Source organism: Podarcis vaucheri (genome assembly GCF_965113315.1).
Source record: "Podarcis vaucheri genome assembly, chromosome: 2".
NCBI lineage: Eukaryota > Metazoa > Chordata > Lepidosauria > Squamata > Lacertidae > Podarcis > Podarcis vaucheri.
The window spans coordinates 80,469,626-80,486,880 of NC_138760.1; the positions used below are offsets into that span (position 1 = coordinate 80,469,626).

General features: G+C 43.3%; 2 protein-coding genes and 1 long non-coding RNA gene across 3 annotated transcripts in view; 1 reads left to right on the plus strand and 2 right to left on the minus strand.

Annotated features, from left to right (window-relative positions):
- Positions 1-526: 526 nt before the first annotated feature.
- Positions 527-9,750, minus strand: TNNC1 (troponin C1, slow skeletal and cardiac type). Its single transcript, XM_082214620.1, has 6 exons — positions 9,612-9,750; positions 6,071-6,101; positions 5,117-5,263; positions 4,456-4,570; positions 3,222-3,358; positions 527-970 (listed from the first exon to the last, which is right to left on the minus strand). Exons 1-6 carry the CDS (start codon positions 9,633-9,635, stop codon positions 939-941), a joined length of 486 nt encoding a protein of 161 aa, XP_082070746.1. The 5' UTR covers positions 9,636-9,750; the 3' UTR covers positions 527-938.
- A 983-nt stretch (positions 9,751-10,733) lies between these two features.
- On the minus strand, positions 10,734-12,842 carry LOC309527750. Its single transcript, XR_014217335.1, has 2 exons — positions 12,690-12,842; positions 10,734-11,567 (listed from the first exon to the last, which is right to left on the minus strand). It is a non-coding gene; the product is annotated as an uncharacterized lncRNA (long non-coding RNA).
- Positions 12,843-13,075: 233 nt separating this feature from the next.
- NISCH (nischarin) overlaps positions 13,076-17,255 on the plus strand; it is a 33,491-nt gene continuing 29,311 nt past the window's right edge. Inside the window, exon 1 of the mRNA XM_082214482.1 lies at positions 13,076-13,314. Within this exon, the coding sequence (XP_082070608.1) occupies positions 13,228-13,314 (87 nt within the window). The 5' untranslated portion in view covers positions 13,076-13,227. The remainder of the gene's footprint in view (positions 13,315-17,255) is intronic.

The window sequence follows — 17,255 nt, forward strand, 5'->3', positions numbered from 1 at the left end:
AGTCATGCTGGCCACATGACCCGGAAGCTGTATGCCGGCTCCCTCGGCCAATAAAGCGAGATGAGCGCCGCAACCCCAGAGTCGGCCACGACTGGACCTAATGGTCACGGGTCCCTTTACCCTTTTAAGCTGCATTGGGAGCATTATTTTTTTTTACAGGGTGATAGTGGCGATGATGATGATACACCTTTAAGCAGTGTACATGCATCAATTATCAATAGATAAAATCAGCAAATATTAAAAACAAATACTGTATGCCTATGACTAAATCTTGCGCTTGGTGAAATCAAAGTTTTTCGCAAGCATCTAAAGGAGTATATTGAGGATGGCTACCTAATGTTTTTGGCTGAAGAGCTGGGTAAAAATTCTTGAAATAAAGAAACAGACCTTGACAAAAATATGTTCAGAGAATACAGTACACAACATGTTTGATGAGGACACTGCAGTATAAACCCAAACCTGAAATGTTGACAAGCATCCCTAGCACCTTTTGGCAGTGAAAGTCTTCTGCAAAACCAACAACAACTTTAGTTTTAAAATAATTTTATTAGCATTTCAAAAAGAAATTTTTATTTCTGTACACACTGTACTTTTACATTCCGCTTGACACTGGTGGAGGATGAGCTGTAGCTCCACTGTTAAATCAGAGTTTGTAGTGAATTATTAAATGTCTCAGTAGTCATTTAAGCCTCATTTTTCATTGTCACCTGCACAACCCATTCATACATTAAAGGGCACGTTATAATCATGGAAAGCAATAACAAGTAAACAGGACCGCAACCTGACTCAATGAATATTCCATTGGATGACTATCTGAGGCACTTAAGATATGGGTCACACTTTCCTGATGTTCACCATCTTCAGTACATGACATCATGCAAGTAGTAAGGAAAACAGAACTGGAGGTGTCCGAGGCTGCTTTTCCAGAGATCTCATGCTTATTCAACGCCTTTCATAAACTCCAGAAATTCTGCAAAGAAAGGAAATCCAAGATGTTTGTTTAATAAGATGATGGTTGGAGAAGCAGGGGATGTTTCTTGCCACTTCTTCCCCGCTCCCCAGCTTTTGTGTGCTGCTCCACAAGTGTGATTTTCCTTTCCCATAGACCTCCTGCCACACATGATGAGCTGTACTCATGCAAGGACTGTATGCAGGGATATGCATACCCCTAAAAGTTTTGTGAATCTAAGTTTGGCCTCATTGAGGAGCAGTATTTCAATATGAGTAGGAAAATGAGAGTATCCCTAAATATTTTTTTAGGGGAAAAAGCACTGACTGTATGTATCAATTGTTGCGCATAAGGCATGCATTTTGCCATTTGAGTTTGTCTTACCCATTACTTTCCCCGAGGCAAAAGCACCCTATTATCACTCCTCAAACAATTTTTTCAAGCAAACAATGGCTATAGTCCAAGACAGAGTTAAGCACACTTAGGATTATTTATGTCAATGGCCCAAAGCAAGCTTCATTAGACTGTGACCATGGCTAGGAGACATCTCAGTTTGTCTTGTTCTTTTTTGAAAGGATAATCAAAAAATGATTTTGTGTATGGAAAATGATACTAACAGCTTAAATACAAACTATTAAGAATTGACAATGCAGTGGTGGGGCCGTGAATGCAAGATAATGCATTCTGACCCAGAGACCAATGCATGCTACAATACACCCGAGGCTTTTCCTCCTTTATTTAGGTAACAGGATTTATATACCACTTAATCATCAAAACCTCTAAGCAGTTTACATAAAACATACATTAAAATTTCTGATCACATCAAAATTTAAAAACAAGTTAGGGTAATTTTTGTTCAAAATAAAATCAGCTATTTAAAAAATCCATTATAAAATAACGTCAAATTTATATGTTTGGGCACGCTTGCTTATAAAAAAGTTTTTAGCGGTGCTGAAAACATTACAGCGAAAGTGCCTGCCTACAGTGCCAAAACTAAGAATTCTACCCAATGTGAAGCCTCCAGAGGGCGCCATTGATGCTTTCAGCCTGTTAGCCAATCTATGATGAGCTGGGACCACCCACTCCACCCCATAGGTCCAAAGCGGTTTTGCTATTGCCTTTGTTGCCTCATCCCATCCTACCCTCTGAGTCAGAAGCCCCTTCCTTCTCTCCCTCCTCACTTTGCCTGTTCCAGAGGGAAGAGCCCCTTCCGCGCATGTGGGGTGCCCAGGACAGCTGCATTGGGCTGCAGCACCAGCCCCTCTCTCCCTCGTGTGTCTCTACACTCTTTGGTGCCAGGTGGCTCCCTTGTCCCACCAGGGCTCCCCAGCTAGGGCAGCTGTTTTTCTGCCCCCCCCCCAAATGTGACTGCTGTGATCTGTAAAGAGACATGAGAACCTTCTTTCCCACAATCCTGTGATAAGGTTGTAAATATGGGGGTTTGATTTTTCATAATTCAGATCTCAGTCCCCTTGCTGTTTCTCGTGGGGTGGGGTTGGGGGAGAAGAGGGAAATTAAGACACAAAGGACTAAAACCAGACAGAGAAGTAAATGACCCTGTGCTTTGGGAAATGAAGTGAGATAATTCTTTATATTACTGGGAAATGACTTGCAGTGTTAATGTTTATGCATATTTACTCATAAGTAAGGACCACTGAGTTCAGAAGTAAGCCCTGGTGACTAGTGCAATGTTTAAGCATGCTCTACTCAGAAGTAAGAATCACCGAGTTCAAGAGGAAGCCGTAGTCCGTTCAAGTGAAGCCTCTGGAAGCTGCCCCTGCTATAATGTCAAAGAAACCCTCAGGAGCTAGATATCAGAAAAGAGCAGAGTAGTGTGTGTGTGTGTACGCGTGTGCATGTGTATGGAAATGCGCATAGGGCTAGTCGATGTGAGTCTTCTACCCAGGTGAAAGAAAGCCTAGTTTTGCCGTGCTGCAGGGAATCGGCAGGGAATTCAAAAGTGCAGGTGTGGCTATACTGAAGGATTCCTTGCAAGTGTGGAATGAACACTATGTGGCACTGCCAGATCCACAGATCAAAGCAGTCAAGTGGGCATTTATGGGGTAAGGTGATGCTTCAAGTCAGCTGGTCCCAAGCTGGAAGGATTTAACTGAAAGGAGTACCTTTGGTCTTTAAGTAATGATGACTCTGAGTTTTTAAGATTAGGTTGTGTGTGTGTGTGTCCACCCTCTTTTTCTTTATAGTGGTTACCATCTAAGAGCACTGCAATTCTTGCTGTGATTTATATGCAAAGTTACACACAGTCATTTACCATCATAGTCAATCTTGCCATCGTTATTTTTGTCTCCATCTTTCATAAGTTCCTCAATGTCATCTTCAGTGATCGTTTCTCCTGTAGCTTGCAACATGAGTTTTAGTTCGTCTAGGTCTATGTATCCATCTGTATTTCTGTGAAGAGATGGGAGAGCTCAAAAAAGGAAGAATTCCATTCCTGTATATTTCTTCATTCTCACCAAGCATTGCATTGCAGCCGAGCGTTTATTTGAACACTGTATTCTATGCGATACACCACAAGATCAGCCAAACAACCCAAAAGGCATTGTTTGGCATTAATATTTGTATTTCAATATGATCATGCGCAGTTTCTCAGAGATCTGAATTTTACAAAGAAAGGACTTGTAAACAGCTGAGTGATAATCTAGTGGAGCTGTTAAATGGACATGTGCAAATGCAACATTCGTACCCATCTAAATATTGGCCCTGAAGTTTTGGGTCTTTCTTAATGGTTGGCCAATGTGAAAGAGGGAAAAAATCCAAACGTGTTGAATCATAGAATTGTAGAGTTGGAAGCGAACCAAGGGTCATCTAGTCCAACCCCCTGCAATGCAGGGAACTCCACTAAAGCATCCATGACAGATGGCCATCCAACCTGTCAAGATAATGATGATGAAGAGAAAGTTCTGGAACCTTCTTGCCCCTGGGGGTCAGATTTTTATCTAGCCTTCCCCCTGCAGGCCAACTTTGTCAGGTGGATAGGACAATAATCACATGGTATCATTATGTCGTGACATTCTTCTAATGTTTCTACGCCTAATTTTGCCTAATATATCCACCTTTGCAATGCACTTTAACCTAATACAATACATTTTTGTATGGTGTTTTTTTTTTTTTTACTAAATTATGCATTTTATAAACACTCCACCCTAGTATATGCATTTTTCTGTGCATTACTTGGCTGGAGGACTACAATGAATCCCAACCTGGGAGAATGGCAGGATGTCAATATATTAAGTAATAAAAAGAATTGCAGTATTCAGAGAAATGTGAATTTTGCAGGCTGGTTGTGTCTCGATTTGCATATTGCCTTGAAATGTGAGCTGAAATGATTTCTCCCCCATCCTCGTAGTGGCAGCTATCACAGTGAAGGAAGTCTATGAAAGCTAGTTATCCTCTTCTTGCATATTACTAGTCACCCGGGACTAGGTATGAGTGTTAGAAACGTTCTGTCTCCACTTGCTCACTGTCTAGGTCCACAAGGCACTTACTTGTCAAACATTCTGAAGAGATCGGAAAGTTCTTCTTCTGATTTTCCTTTGCTGTCATCTTTCATACACCTGACCATCATAACTAAGAACTCATCAAAATCTACAGTGCCACTGCCTGTCAATGAAAAAGAAAACAACAAAGGTAACTTATTTCTCACCTTGAGCATTTCCACTTAAATATTCCGAACATGGTAATAAAAAAAGCCAGTTAATATTGTAAATGCTGTAGCAGTTGACAGAAGTTTGTTTTTCCTTCAAATTTAAATGGTGGTTTTTGTTTTTTCCCAAATTGTTGTTGCTCGTGTTGTTAGATGTTCTTCTTGTTTCATCCGTTCTTTGAATCCATAAACATTCAAGGAGGTGTGATGAATTATTTCAATATGATGATTTCCATCTAGAATTCCATCTAGAAACCCAGCCAGATGCATGGGCTATAAATAAAAATAATGTTGTTGCTATTAATTCATTAAATTTATATACGACCCTTCATCCGAAGATCTCCGGGCAGTTCACAAGATAAAAATGCAGAATATGCCAAAGGACATCTGGTTCAACTCCTCTTCATTCCTCCTCCACACAGCTCTCAAGAAAAAAAAAAGTTTTACTATTTTTAAACTTTCCTTTCCAGATCCTTATAACCACCCAGAAAAAAATAGCTCACCATCTTCGTCTACTTCATCAATCATCTCCTGCAGCTCCTCGGGGGTAGGATTCTGCCCCAGCATTCTCATCACCTTCCCCAGCTCCTTTGTGCTGATACACCCATCCTCTGCACCCAGGACAAATATATCAAAAGCAGCCTTGAATTCTGGAGGAAGAAATGAAGTCAGGGTTTGCCACATTGAATTCAACAAGGAGGCTTCAAAGCCTACAGCACTTTCCAGCTGTAACTGACAGAAAATAGCTGGCAGCTTTCTTCTCCTGCCTTCAAAATTATGCCAGATTGATTGTCTCTCGTCCCTTCCCTTTCATGAATGGGACCAGCTAAGCTCAAAACGTTAAAAGGCTTAAAAGAGTTTCAAGGACATTCAGCCTCCCAGCATTTCACAGATGTACTCTGTTAGTTTATATTTAATTCAAAAATATGCCAAATACAATCTGTGGAGGGCCCATAGCTCAGTAATAGACCACATGGTCCATGCACATACAGACCGGGGTCAATCTCTTGGGTAGCAAGAAGTCCTTACTGTGGGAAGCCCCTGACAGACAGAGTCAACAGTACTGGAATATTTGGAACCAGTACCTTGTCTTGGTACCAGGCAACTTCATGTCATATCATGGCCCAGTTGATCTAACATCATCAGGCAGCTTCATAGGTCTATATGACCCCTTTTAAAAACATCTCTGGAATTTCTTTATATCCTGCATCTGCCAATAAAGGGTTGGGAAGCATAAGCAGGAAATCGCCTCTTAAGATTAGAGTGAAGTGGTAGCAGGCTGAACTTCACAAATGGCCATCTTCCACCAGCTCTGGATCCAAGCTCTTTATTTTACATATTGATTACTTGTCAGCGCTGGTGGCTAATTGGTTAGTCAACCACCCCAATTACAAGCTGACAATGCGGCAAACAGCCTTCTTGTGAAATAAATGGGAAGATAAATGGCACAAGCTTACCATTTTTCTGTTCTTCTGTCAACTGCTCAACCTGTTATTAAAATAAAGACTCAGTTCAATCATACAGCATAACTATTTGTATATATATCATCCTTGTACTTCAGTCAAATATAGTCTTCCAGTAGCAAGACATTACAGGCTAACAAAACAGATATATTAATTTCTTAAAGTAAAATGTTTCAGTATTCTCCACCTTCACCTGCTCTGACATGAATTAAAGTTCTCTCTCTTTCTCTCTCTCTGTCTGTCTCTCCCCAAAATTAGTGTTGACTTGATTGTGAATTCTCCTCTTGATGCATCCCTTCTCATTAACATTGTATTTAATAGGCAACATAACATCTTCACCTATCTCAAATATGCACATCTAATTTGCCTGGTTGTTTCCTCGTGGGATTTAGCCAGCATCTCCTTTAATGATACTAAATGCTAATTTGTACCATTTAGTTGCTATGTGCTCAAGTTAATACATAATACAGTGGTACCTCGGGTTAAGTACTTAATTCGTTCCGGAGGTCCGTACTTAACCTGAAACTGTTCTTAACCTGAGGTACCACTTTAGCTAATGGGGCCTCCTGCTGCCGCCACGCCGCCGGAGCACAATTTCTGTTCTCATCCTGAAGCATCCTGGGTTAGCGGAGTCTGTAACCTGAAGCGTATGTAACCTGAAGCGTATGTAACCTGAGATACCACTGTAGGAGCGCCCCTCAAAATATTCATGCTTATGATCTGGGCCTTGTACTTCTGATTTATCCTCTCTGTTACCTTTGGTGAGCAGACCTAAGTGCTTATGGTTTGCAGAATAGACTTCCAGGTTCTTCTGAAAGCTGGTGGTGGGGTGACAGAGTGTTGGCTCTAAATTCAGGTTCAGACCCAGAGACACCCCCCCCTCCAGTTCATTATTCTTCCGACTGGGACATTGGACTCCAGTCTTGGACTCCAACTCTGCTGTACTCCTCCTACATAGAAGCAGATACCACCTCCTACATGTCATCATCTCCAAGATACACCTTCTGCCCCATCCCCCTTACACATCTTTGTGTAAAGACGGCTGCTGAGAAACAATACTTTATTCCTAACCAGTCCGGTTTCCATCTGGAGAATCTTTTCAGAGTAAACTGACACACATGGATCAACCTGTAAAATCTTTTCCAATTACCTATGAGGTCAGAACCACCCCATAGAAATACTGGTCTCTCCCATCCATCAGCCTTGCTTGTATTGCGTTGGAAGGCTGCAGAAAACGAATGACAAGATGGGGGAGGGGGATAATCTATGGAAACAGATAACAATAGCAGCAAGATGCCAGTTCAAAATTTCATAGTGAAACCTGAACCAGCTTATATAAGCCTCTGTGATGGAAGTAGAGCAGCTGTGAGATGCTCTTTCATTGTGATGACCAAAAAGAAAAAAAACCCGACAACCCAAGATAGTTGGAGACAGCAAACAAACGCCTCCTGTCACTTTTGTGTGCTCCACATAACTTGACTATTTTGGCACGCTGGCTATTTTTATGCCCTAGTGACTGAGATGCTGTTAAGAAAGATAACCCTTCTGATTGTTCACAGAAGCTGACTGACATTGGTATTTATCACTGGAGGCTTTTATCTCAACCCATGGTCCTGAAAATGTTCTTTGTATACACTGGCATCTGGAAAGCATTCCAAACTTAGCTCTGCAGAAGAGATGTGAGCGGGCAACGTGATAAATCCGCTGGATTCCTTTGAACAAGTGGTTGCAAAATTACATGTGTCACAGGAGCAGTTGCATGCATGTAAAGATGATTGTACTTTGCAGTAAATGATGGACTAATGTAACATTCTTTCATTTCCAGCTCAGCACCCCAGTTGCTGCCTTTTTATGTTAACTTGTTAGAGGATTGGACAAGAGAGAGACCTGGGGTCAAATACAGCCTCAGCCATTCGGCCTCTGGCAAGTCACATCTCTCAACCAAACCTCCCTTATAGGTTTGTTGTGAGCATAAAATGGGGAAAGAAATCAGCATCGAGCTCATTGGGCAAAGAGTAGGATACAAATGTCGTAAGATAAACATGTACAAGGCTTAAGCTAAGGCAACACATAAAGGATCATCTTGTTGACCAGGAGCCCCAAATGGACAAGGATGAAGAACTCTCTTAAGTGGCTGTAATTCTATTCCTACAACATGGGAAAACCAGTGACTTCCTCTATAATTGTTGTAAAGGCAAATAAGTTAAAGGCTATGACAAGGGGTGTAGAACCACTGTACTAAATGTAAAGTAAATTTTGCTATAAATAAATTTCCCTCAATGCTTTGATGAGCCTAGTCTCAACAGTGTTGCTCAGAAAGCAGACAGTGCTGTCTGGGGTTGACTACCAACTTGCAGACTGCAGACCCTTTTATTAGTAAGAAAATGCAAAACATGCAGAATCCAGATAGCCCAGTGTTGTCCCATATTGGAAAAAGAATCTTCTGTATTTTAGACAGAAATGTGTCCACAGCCCAGATACATTCTTTTGCCTCAGTGGATTATTTATTTACAGCACATAGCAGCTGTTTAAACCTACTTGTAGGAGCTTAGCCACCACCAGGATATGATCAGGCAGGAATCATCCTTTCTTCCATCTGTCTTATTAGGGTTTCTTATTAACAATCTTAACCACAGCAGAACATAAGCCCAGTTAGACTACAAATATAACCAGAACTGTTCTTCCCCCAATTAAAATGGAATTAGTGAGAGTATTTCTGTTATTGTCATTAGTTTCTCTCCTTACCCCTTTGACTTACTTTCCAAGCTAAAGATAATAACTAATCTAACTCTCCTGAAATTTAGGCAATTGTGATCTGGTGTCCTCTTCTTCATTGAACAGAGTGAGCATTTTCCTTCAAAATTCGTCTTGCAGAGCAGTGGTCAAAACCATAGGCGCAAAAAATTATAACCACATTACTTCTCAGGCCCCCTTGTAGTTCACAATTACGAGCAGAAGGGGAAATTATAGATGAATTCCGAATTAAACAAACCAACAAAAACCCTTCAGCTTGTGAACTTCTGGGGAAAAAAACTATATTTGCATATATAAATAATAAATTGTTTCACTGCTATCTGCATTTTCTGTAAAACATATTGGCTATAATAGTACAAAGGTAAAGTAGTTTTGAAATTATGCTCAACAACAGCCTTATGCAGTTAGGCATCCCTAATCCATTAAACAAAAGCCTAAAATATATACTCTATTTAGAGCTGGGCTACAATGAATACAGACTTTCACATAAAACACAGTAAGTTTCATTAAATTAAGCAACAATGCATTTGTCCAAGTTTTTTTTTTTTTTAGGGAACTTAAGCTGTATGGCAAATCTCTTTATCATATCAACAAATTGAAGGATCTCCATTACTACATTTAACATTAATGATAAAAATGAATCTAACATCATCACTAGCATTAACCAGAACATTAATATTTGCACCTTGTTAAGACATGTGGAGCATAATCCTGTGCTTGCTTATGCAGAAGCAAGTCCCAGCCTCGGCTTTATATCATCATGTATGAAAATATTACTTACTGCTGCCTTGTAAATATCATCCATGGTTTGTTACTATTGGCCCGGTGCTGGATGGAGATGACAAACTGTACAGAGACAAAATTAAGGTCTCTGCCAGCTCTCTGTCCCTTGAAGCTCTGCTTATATAGTAGGCTGTCAGCCCTAAATGTGTCAGCCAAGGACTGCTGATCGCTACACAGCCCGGCATATAAAGCCATCCTATCCATTCTAAGCAAGACTCTTCACCTTGTCTCAATGGGAAGCATGCAAAGTTTGTTACAGCTGACATTTCTAAAACATGATCCTAATTCCACTGACGCTTACTTTGTTTGTTTTATACTTCAGAACTAAAGTGCAACCTGATCTTTGCTACACTTACGCTTCTTTCAGGGATCAGATGGCACACGTACGGAATGATGGTTCCACATTTTGGGGGTGCTTTATTTTTCCGCGCTCAAATTCATCCATATGACTTACTGACAGCAAAACCAGTGCTTTGTATATTATGCACAGCTGATTTTCTACCAACAGAACATGAGTATCCTATTGGAAGACCTGTCCTTTCCAAAGGAAGCCTTTTCCAGATTCCACACGTGTATCACAATGTCAGGGGCAAGAACATGAGCCTATGGTGGTCTAGCTGTACACTCTGTGACAATTGAGAAACAATTCAAATATAAACCTTTCACATGCAGGTTTATGGCACAGTCCTTCACTCCACCCAATGGAACCACTTCTGTTTCCTTTTTAAGTAGTGAAGGAGAGTCTTCCATCTGAATAACTGTACCACACAATAGTCCAAATGTTTGAACTGACTCTTACCAAATTCTCTGCAAGCATCTGTGGGGTAAGCTGGTTAAATTCTTAACTCATGTCGACCCTTGGCAAAACAATTTGTTCCATCATTCACTTAGCTTGTTTAGGGACATGCATTGGTATTGAGGTTATACATATGCCAGAGTGAACAATCTCTCTCTCCACTGATTCAGAGCTCCCCCCTCTGTCCAACTGTGTTTGCACACAGGTACTGTAGGTAGAGCTGGCAAGAAACTAATTCATCTGTAAATGGAAACTTATGTGAAGAATTTGCAAGTGGGCTTTACTTTGAATGAGTAGAGGTACGTAAGAATGGCACTACAATAGTCAGGATCACTTAACATGGATTTATTTCCTATATTTATTTGTTCAGTCATATTGTGTTTTACCCCCACATCAGCCAACAATGCTCATGAAGCAGCTAACATAAGATCAATAAGACTAATACAGTGGTATCTTGGGTTACAAACCCTTTGGGTTACAGACTCTGCTAACCCGGAAGTAGTACCTTGGGTTAAGAACTTTGCCCCAGGATGAGAACAGAAATCGTGCGGCAGCAGCAGGAGGCCCCATTAGCTAAAGTGTTACCTCAGGTTAAGAACAGTTTCAGGTTAAGAACGGACTTCCAGAACAAATTAAGTTCGTAACCAGAGGTACCACTGTATATAATTATAACAAATGTTAAATATCCTCCTGGTCAAAGGGAGAGGTTTTTCTCCATTCTTCCAATGCTAAGAGTTGGCATTCTAAATTCTTCATCCTCTGCACTTGTATTCTCAGGTAATGGATGGCTCTGGGCACCCTATCATTAAGCAGTGTGATGTGGCCAGGAGGTGGCCAGGAAAATAGCTGAGAGGTGGTGGAGAACCGAGCTGCCCTGTGCCCTCTAAACTAGCTTGCTGCCTTCAGGCACAGTGGAGAATGCTGCTCCAGCCCTGGTGTTTGCTTGCCAGTCTGGTGGGTTTCTGAACATGGAATGTGGGTAGGGAAAGGACCATTTTGTCCTTCGCCACTTATAGCAAACTGTCTTAGGCTGGTACTGGCTGGCTCTACTTGATGAATGAGCCAAAAAGGTGAACAGGCTCTGGTTCACACTGCTGCAAAGCTTGTTCTTGTAGCTCACTGCATTCAGAAGTAAAATAATAAAGCATTTTTCAGGAGCTATAAGCAAAACAACAGACACTATTAATACAGTAATTCTTAAAGAGGTTACATAAATTATTAGAGATCTAAATCCTACCATAAAGGTTAACGTAGACAAGTCCAAAAATAATCCTTAAAACGCATGCCCCAGACAGTTGTCATAAATTACATTTTAAAAAATTTAAAGTCATGTTCAGAAAAGAAAGACAAAACTTGCTTGGGACTCATACTCCTGCTTGGCAGGGGGTTGGACTCGATGGCCCTTGTGGTCTCTTCCAACTCTATGATTCTATGATTCATACAGTAGCTAGGAAAGAAAAAATTGAGTGCAGAACTTAAAAGCTCTTATTCTGTTTTTGGTAATGTCTCCCTGGAGCCACAGGAGTTAAAAAAAAAAAGGCATTTTGAAGAGCAAGACAGACTGTGGTTAAGAGGCAGAGAAAAATAGTTGGTTAATGAGCCAGCTGAGAGCTAGCGAGGACAGAAAGATTGCCACATCCTTTGGGCCTTGCTGGATAGTTGCTCCGGTGAGGGAGAAGGAAGGGCAAGTTTTCTATTAGCGTTTCAGCTGATTATTTATTAGCTTAACATTCCATGAGGATTCTTCCATCTAAATCTCTTTTGTTTACCTTTGAATTTTGTAAGTGATAGCAAAGGATAACAGGATGACAAAGATTTACGTCCATGGCTGTACTCATGAGGTGAAGCAATTTGTTGCATAAACAGCATTTGCCTGGACATATCTACGTTGCATAATGGAGGTTCTTTCCGTGCCTCTCCAGGCAAAAATGGAGCCTCCTTCACAGGTGCAGGCTACCATTATAACAGCAAAAGCCAGATTGTAGGGGTGATTTGCAACATAACGAGGCAGTCTGTGTTGTCTGGATTAACTTGTAGTAATAGATGCGGGTGGCTCAGTAGCACAGGCCAAGGCCTCACTAGTCAAGAGTGGGGGATTCTGTGGCTGGCGGAGCAACCGGCTTCTTATGTCAGCACCGTATCAGAACTGCAACACCTTCTTTCCAAAAGAAACCCAGGGGTGAAGCTGCAAGTCAACAGACTGGTTCCAAAGCAGATGGGAACAAGCAACAGTTGCTAGAAACATGCAGGGAACACTCGGGCCACGTTGCACTCCATTACCTCTCCTCTGAGGAGCTGCCTCTTTTTTTTTTTTTAGGGGTCGAAAGTAACCCGGAAGCTCCGTCCTCCAGCTGAAGGAGCTGCGGCTCTACTTCTTTCGAAAGTCCATTTTTCTTCCTTCCCCCCCTCCCGCGCTTTAGCCCCGCCCCCTACGCCCGGGGCTTCCTCGACCCTTCCGAAGGCTGCGAGTGGACAGTTGTCGCGCGGCGGCGTCTCTCGAGGCCTCCTCCTCCTCCTCCTCCTCCTCGCCCCGCCCCCGCCGGAGCCAGCCGAGTTAGGGAGGCGGGCAGGCGGGCGGAGTGAAGCCGAACATGGCGGCTGTGACGGCGGCGGGTGCTGCGCTGGCAGCGGCCCGTGGGGAGGAGGCAGCGCAGCAGCAGCAGCGGCCGCCACAACAACAGCAGCAGCAGCGGCGGCCGGCAGAGCTCGCCTGAGGAGAGCGGCCGAGTGAGCGCAGCTCCTCCGCCCTAGCGGCTCCTTCCCTCGCCGCGTCCCTCGCGCCCTGCCCTGCCCTCTTCTTGCCTGAAGAGCGGCCGAGATGGAGGTGGTCGGGGCCGGGGAGGAGGGCGAGGAGCCCCCGAAAGGGGTCCGGATCCTTGGCTCGGAGCTGGTGGAGACCTACACGGTGAGGCGGCGGCGGCAGGAGGGGCGAGGAAGGGGAGGCGAGGTCAGGGCGGTGGTGGGTTTCTTTTTCTCAAAGGGAAGGGTTCAAGTCTTTCCCTGGGTCCCTCATCCCTCTCTCGGGGAAAAGGACGGGAATCTCCTGATCATGGTACACGTACACACGCACTGTGTATCTATATCGTGGGAAGGGGGAATAACGATGCGGGGATAAATGGGGAGCGGGTTGGAGAAAACCTGCTAAAGAGATGCTTTCTTGGTGCATCCAGATCCGATATTGCCCTGTTGGGAAACGATTGCAGGCTTCATCGGGTCTGTGTTATGGTTGTGCGTTTCCGAGTTACACAGAACTCTTCCTTGGGCGGGAACACTCCGAAAGCAAAATAAAATGCATGTGAGAGAGCAAAGGTGGTGTTGGGGCGGGGGAGAACACTCCAGCCATGAACCATCTTCCCCAGAGTCTCATCTTTCTAGCATTTGTAGAACCAGAGAAAGGAGGCAAAATGTGCTTATAGGTTTTTTTGTGAGAAATTAGCCCTCTCTTCCGCTTTTTAGTGTTTTACGTCCCCGCCCCCCCCCAATCCTTTAGCACCCACGTGAGGGAGGCCATAGATGTTGTTGTCTCTCTTCAGGTTGAGGTTTAAAATAGTTGCCTTCGAAATGGGTATGCCAAATCAAAAACCAAGTTCTGGTATGAGCTTCATTTTATTCTGCCCTCTCACTTCATGGTAAACAGATACAAAGCACCCTTTAGAAACTGGCCCAAACACATGACCTAACATAATACATTTGGTATGTTGTTTTTTAAAATAATATGGAGAAGGGATGTGGCAATGGGCAAGGGGACATTTTTCCAGTCTGGATCAAATTCAGTGTATGATAATCTTATGCAACTGTTAAAACTATGAAATGCTTCTCTTTCTGAATGGTGGGGTTAGAGGAGAAGAAGATGCTTTGATTTGCATTACACTAGTTGTAGTAATGCTCTTATCAATACCAATAAACTTTTTATACAGAGTTGTCTGTATGGACAAGTACATTACAGTTACCTAGCAGCTTTAGAAGCCAACCCAGAATCTTACCATTGAAACATCTCAAACTACTTGGTTACATAAATGAAAATGGGTGTGCCTCCTAGTTTTGTTTTAGCTAAGCCATTCTCTTAGATGAAGTCTTGAGCCATTCTCATCAATGAATTTTGTAGTTTGAAAACAGATTTCTAAACCTGTTTATGCCGATTTTAATAGTATGAAGGGGTGAGAATACTTGGCACCACATTGGTTTAAAAGTGATATATATGTCCCATTTCTAATGCTGCATAGATGCAGGCCTTGTTGATTGCATTTTTAATACGTAAAGTGTAAAAAAATCAGGGTATAATAGAAATGTTAATGTCAGATACTTGGCAGTGTGAGAGTTTTGAACTATTTTCCCCCTTGAGTACACGGGCTAGCTAAAATAAGAGAGAAGGGGGAGAAAGCAGTCTAGATAAAGTACTTTCAAAATGTAATTCTTTTGATCTGTGTGCAGAGCAGATAATGATATTATAGTGACTAATCCAGCCAAAATTAGGCAAACAGTCCCCCTCACAGTGCTAATTTTGGCTTGTGCCTTGTTTGTTAGTGAATACTTTTATTTCCTGGTTCTACCCAATGTAAAATGAAGAGAGACTGGTAGGTCGCCTACCACAGCAACCTCATGATAATAATAAGAAAACCATAGGCAGGAAATATGTTTGTTGATGAAGTAGACTGTAGTCCAAAAGAGCATATGCCATAATAAATTGGTTAGCCTTTCAAGATTCCTTTTGGGTTTTGTTGTTGTTGTTGCTGCTGCTGCTGCTGCTGCTGCTATAGACTTGAACGCCTGCCCCTCTAAAAATTTCACTCTGATAATTCTCCCTCTAAAAAATTAGTAACTGTGTGGCAACTCTCCACTTTTGTAAGATACAGTGGTACCTCTGGTTGCGGACGGGATCCGTTCCAGAGCCCCATTCGCAACCTGAGCAGAACGCAACCCGCGTGTGCGCAGGTCGCAATTTGCTGCTTCTGCGCATGCGCGTGATGTCATTTTTGAGCGTCTGCGCGTACGCGAGCAGCAAAATGCCGAAGTAATCCTTTCTGGTACTTCCGTGTCGCCGTGGGATGCAACCTGAAAAAGCTCAACCTCTGAAGCAAATGCAACATGAGGTATGACTGTAATGGACTTGCAGTGTCCCAAGTAACTTATGATGATGGGAAAGGTACTAGACTTGGCTTTGGGAAACTTGCAGCGTTTTTATTTGTGAGAGCGACCAATGAATATCCTTACACAAAGTAAGCTATACTTTTCCCTGCTTAAGAGTCAGCAGTGTCTGGCAGCCATTGCATCAGTCCCTACCATCTCTCAGATCTACTTTCATCCCTAGTAACACAGTTCAGTAAGGGTGCAGCCCCATGGCCCCTTGTCAGATCTACTTCTTTGATATCCAAGAAGTCAGCTCCTCCAACTGCAGTGGCTTAGCGTGGTTTGCCAGTGCCCAGGGCAAGGCAAGTATTGAGCCCCCTAACCTGTAGGAAGAAGCAATCATATATCATAGTCAAGGAAAAGTTTAAGGAGCCCACCATGCGAGAGTCTGCTTTTCAGGGACTGGGACCATCTGGAACCAACCACTGACATCTCAGTTCATGGTGAGCACAGAGTAACCCTTCTGATGGGATGGGAGCACTCCGATGGTGCAAACCTTTGCCATCATTGGCTTGCACTCTGCACAACCTCTGTGGCTCCTTCCCTTTTGCGCACCTTTCTCCACGCTTGGAGAAAAAGGTGGCGGTGGATTTGGTTTCGAAGAACAGTGCGTGGCAACAGAGTGCCGCACTGCCGGGGCTGTTGTTGAGTGGGCACATGACCCTCCCTGCTGCAGAGCAGGCTGAAATGGGTGGGAGCATCTCTGCTGAGGCTCAGGGCAATGGGCAGAGGAAGCCAGCTGTGGGCAGGACAGAGTTGTTGGCCATCGCAGTGCCTCCATGCAGTGCTGCTGCTGCCGCCAGATGGAGCAGTGCAGGATATATGTGCACACCTCAGGTTGGGGCATTGCCACTGCCTCAAGTCTCGCTGTCCATCCACCTGTCCCACCATCAGGAGACGCCACACAGCTGAGGAATACAAGGGCCTCTCCTATCCTAGCTCCTGTTTGGTGTCCTGCTCAGGTGAAGCAGGCAGGTGGGACAGGGAGTGCCTTTGGTCAAGGCAGCAGCTGCAACTGCAGCCTAAGAGGGAAGGAGTATTTTGCATGTGCTCAGAAGCACATCCCTATAAATTTTTGAACCCAGGGCAGTCGCCCTGGTGCCCCTCCACCCTGCTACACCACTGTCCAACACCGTGGGCCAAAAAAGGGGCAGTTCCAAAAGTCCTCCTGGTCCCTTGACATTCCTCCCTATGGGAAGTCAGGGACACATTCTCCATGCTTTGGTGCAATTGGGGATAGCCAAAACCCCATTTATATTATGAAATATATGTTCCCATCAGCCTACTTGGCAATACACATTCTCACCATTTGTTGAACAACTCACTAGTATCTCTTCATAGGAATTAGGTTGCACTCATTAAAAATGTATTTTTAAGTTATGTTATAGGGGGGGGGGACTTAATCAAATTAAGAATTCTTAAACAGCTGAAGGTAAGCACATTTGAGTTGCACTTATTTCAGATGAAGTGATTCCCCCTCCCCCTCCCCAACTTTGACTGGATTGTGCCCACGGTTCTGCATGTATTTTTTCTTTGTTTCTCAGAATTATGAACAGCAAGAAGCCCTTAGGAGACTTTCCCACCCTTACCTCCCCACGACAGCTTCCTGCACCCCTGGAAAAGCTGCTCCTGAAGGTGTGGGAGGCTGCCTGAAATCAAAGGGAGATACAATGCCTTAGTAAGGGGGACAAAGTAATTCCCCCTGTGGCCCCTGTGTCC

Excerpts from the sequence above, each read along its gene's own strand:
- TNNC1 (XM_082214620.1), bottom strand. The coding sequence starts at position 9,635 with ATGGATGATATTTACAAGGCAGCA. Across the intron at positions 6,102-9,611 it reads ATGATATTTACAAGGCAGCA|GTTGAGCAGTTGACAGAAGA; the intron begins GTAAGTAATATT and ends TTTTAATAACAG. Across the intron at positions 971-3,221 it reads TGGCAAGATTGACTATGATG|AATTTCTGGAGTTTATGAAA; the intron begins GTAAATGACTGT and ends CTTTCTTTGCAG.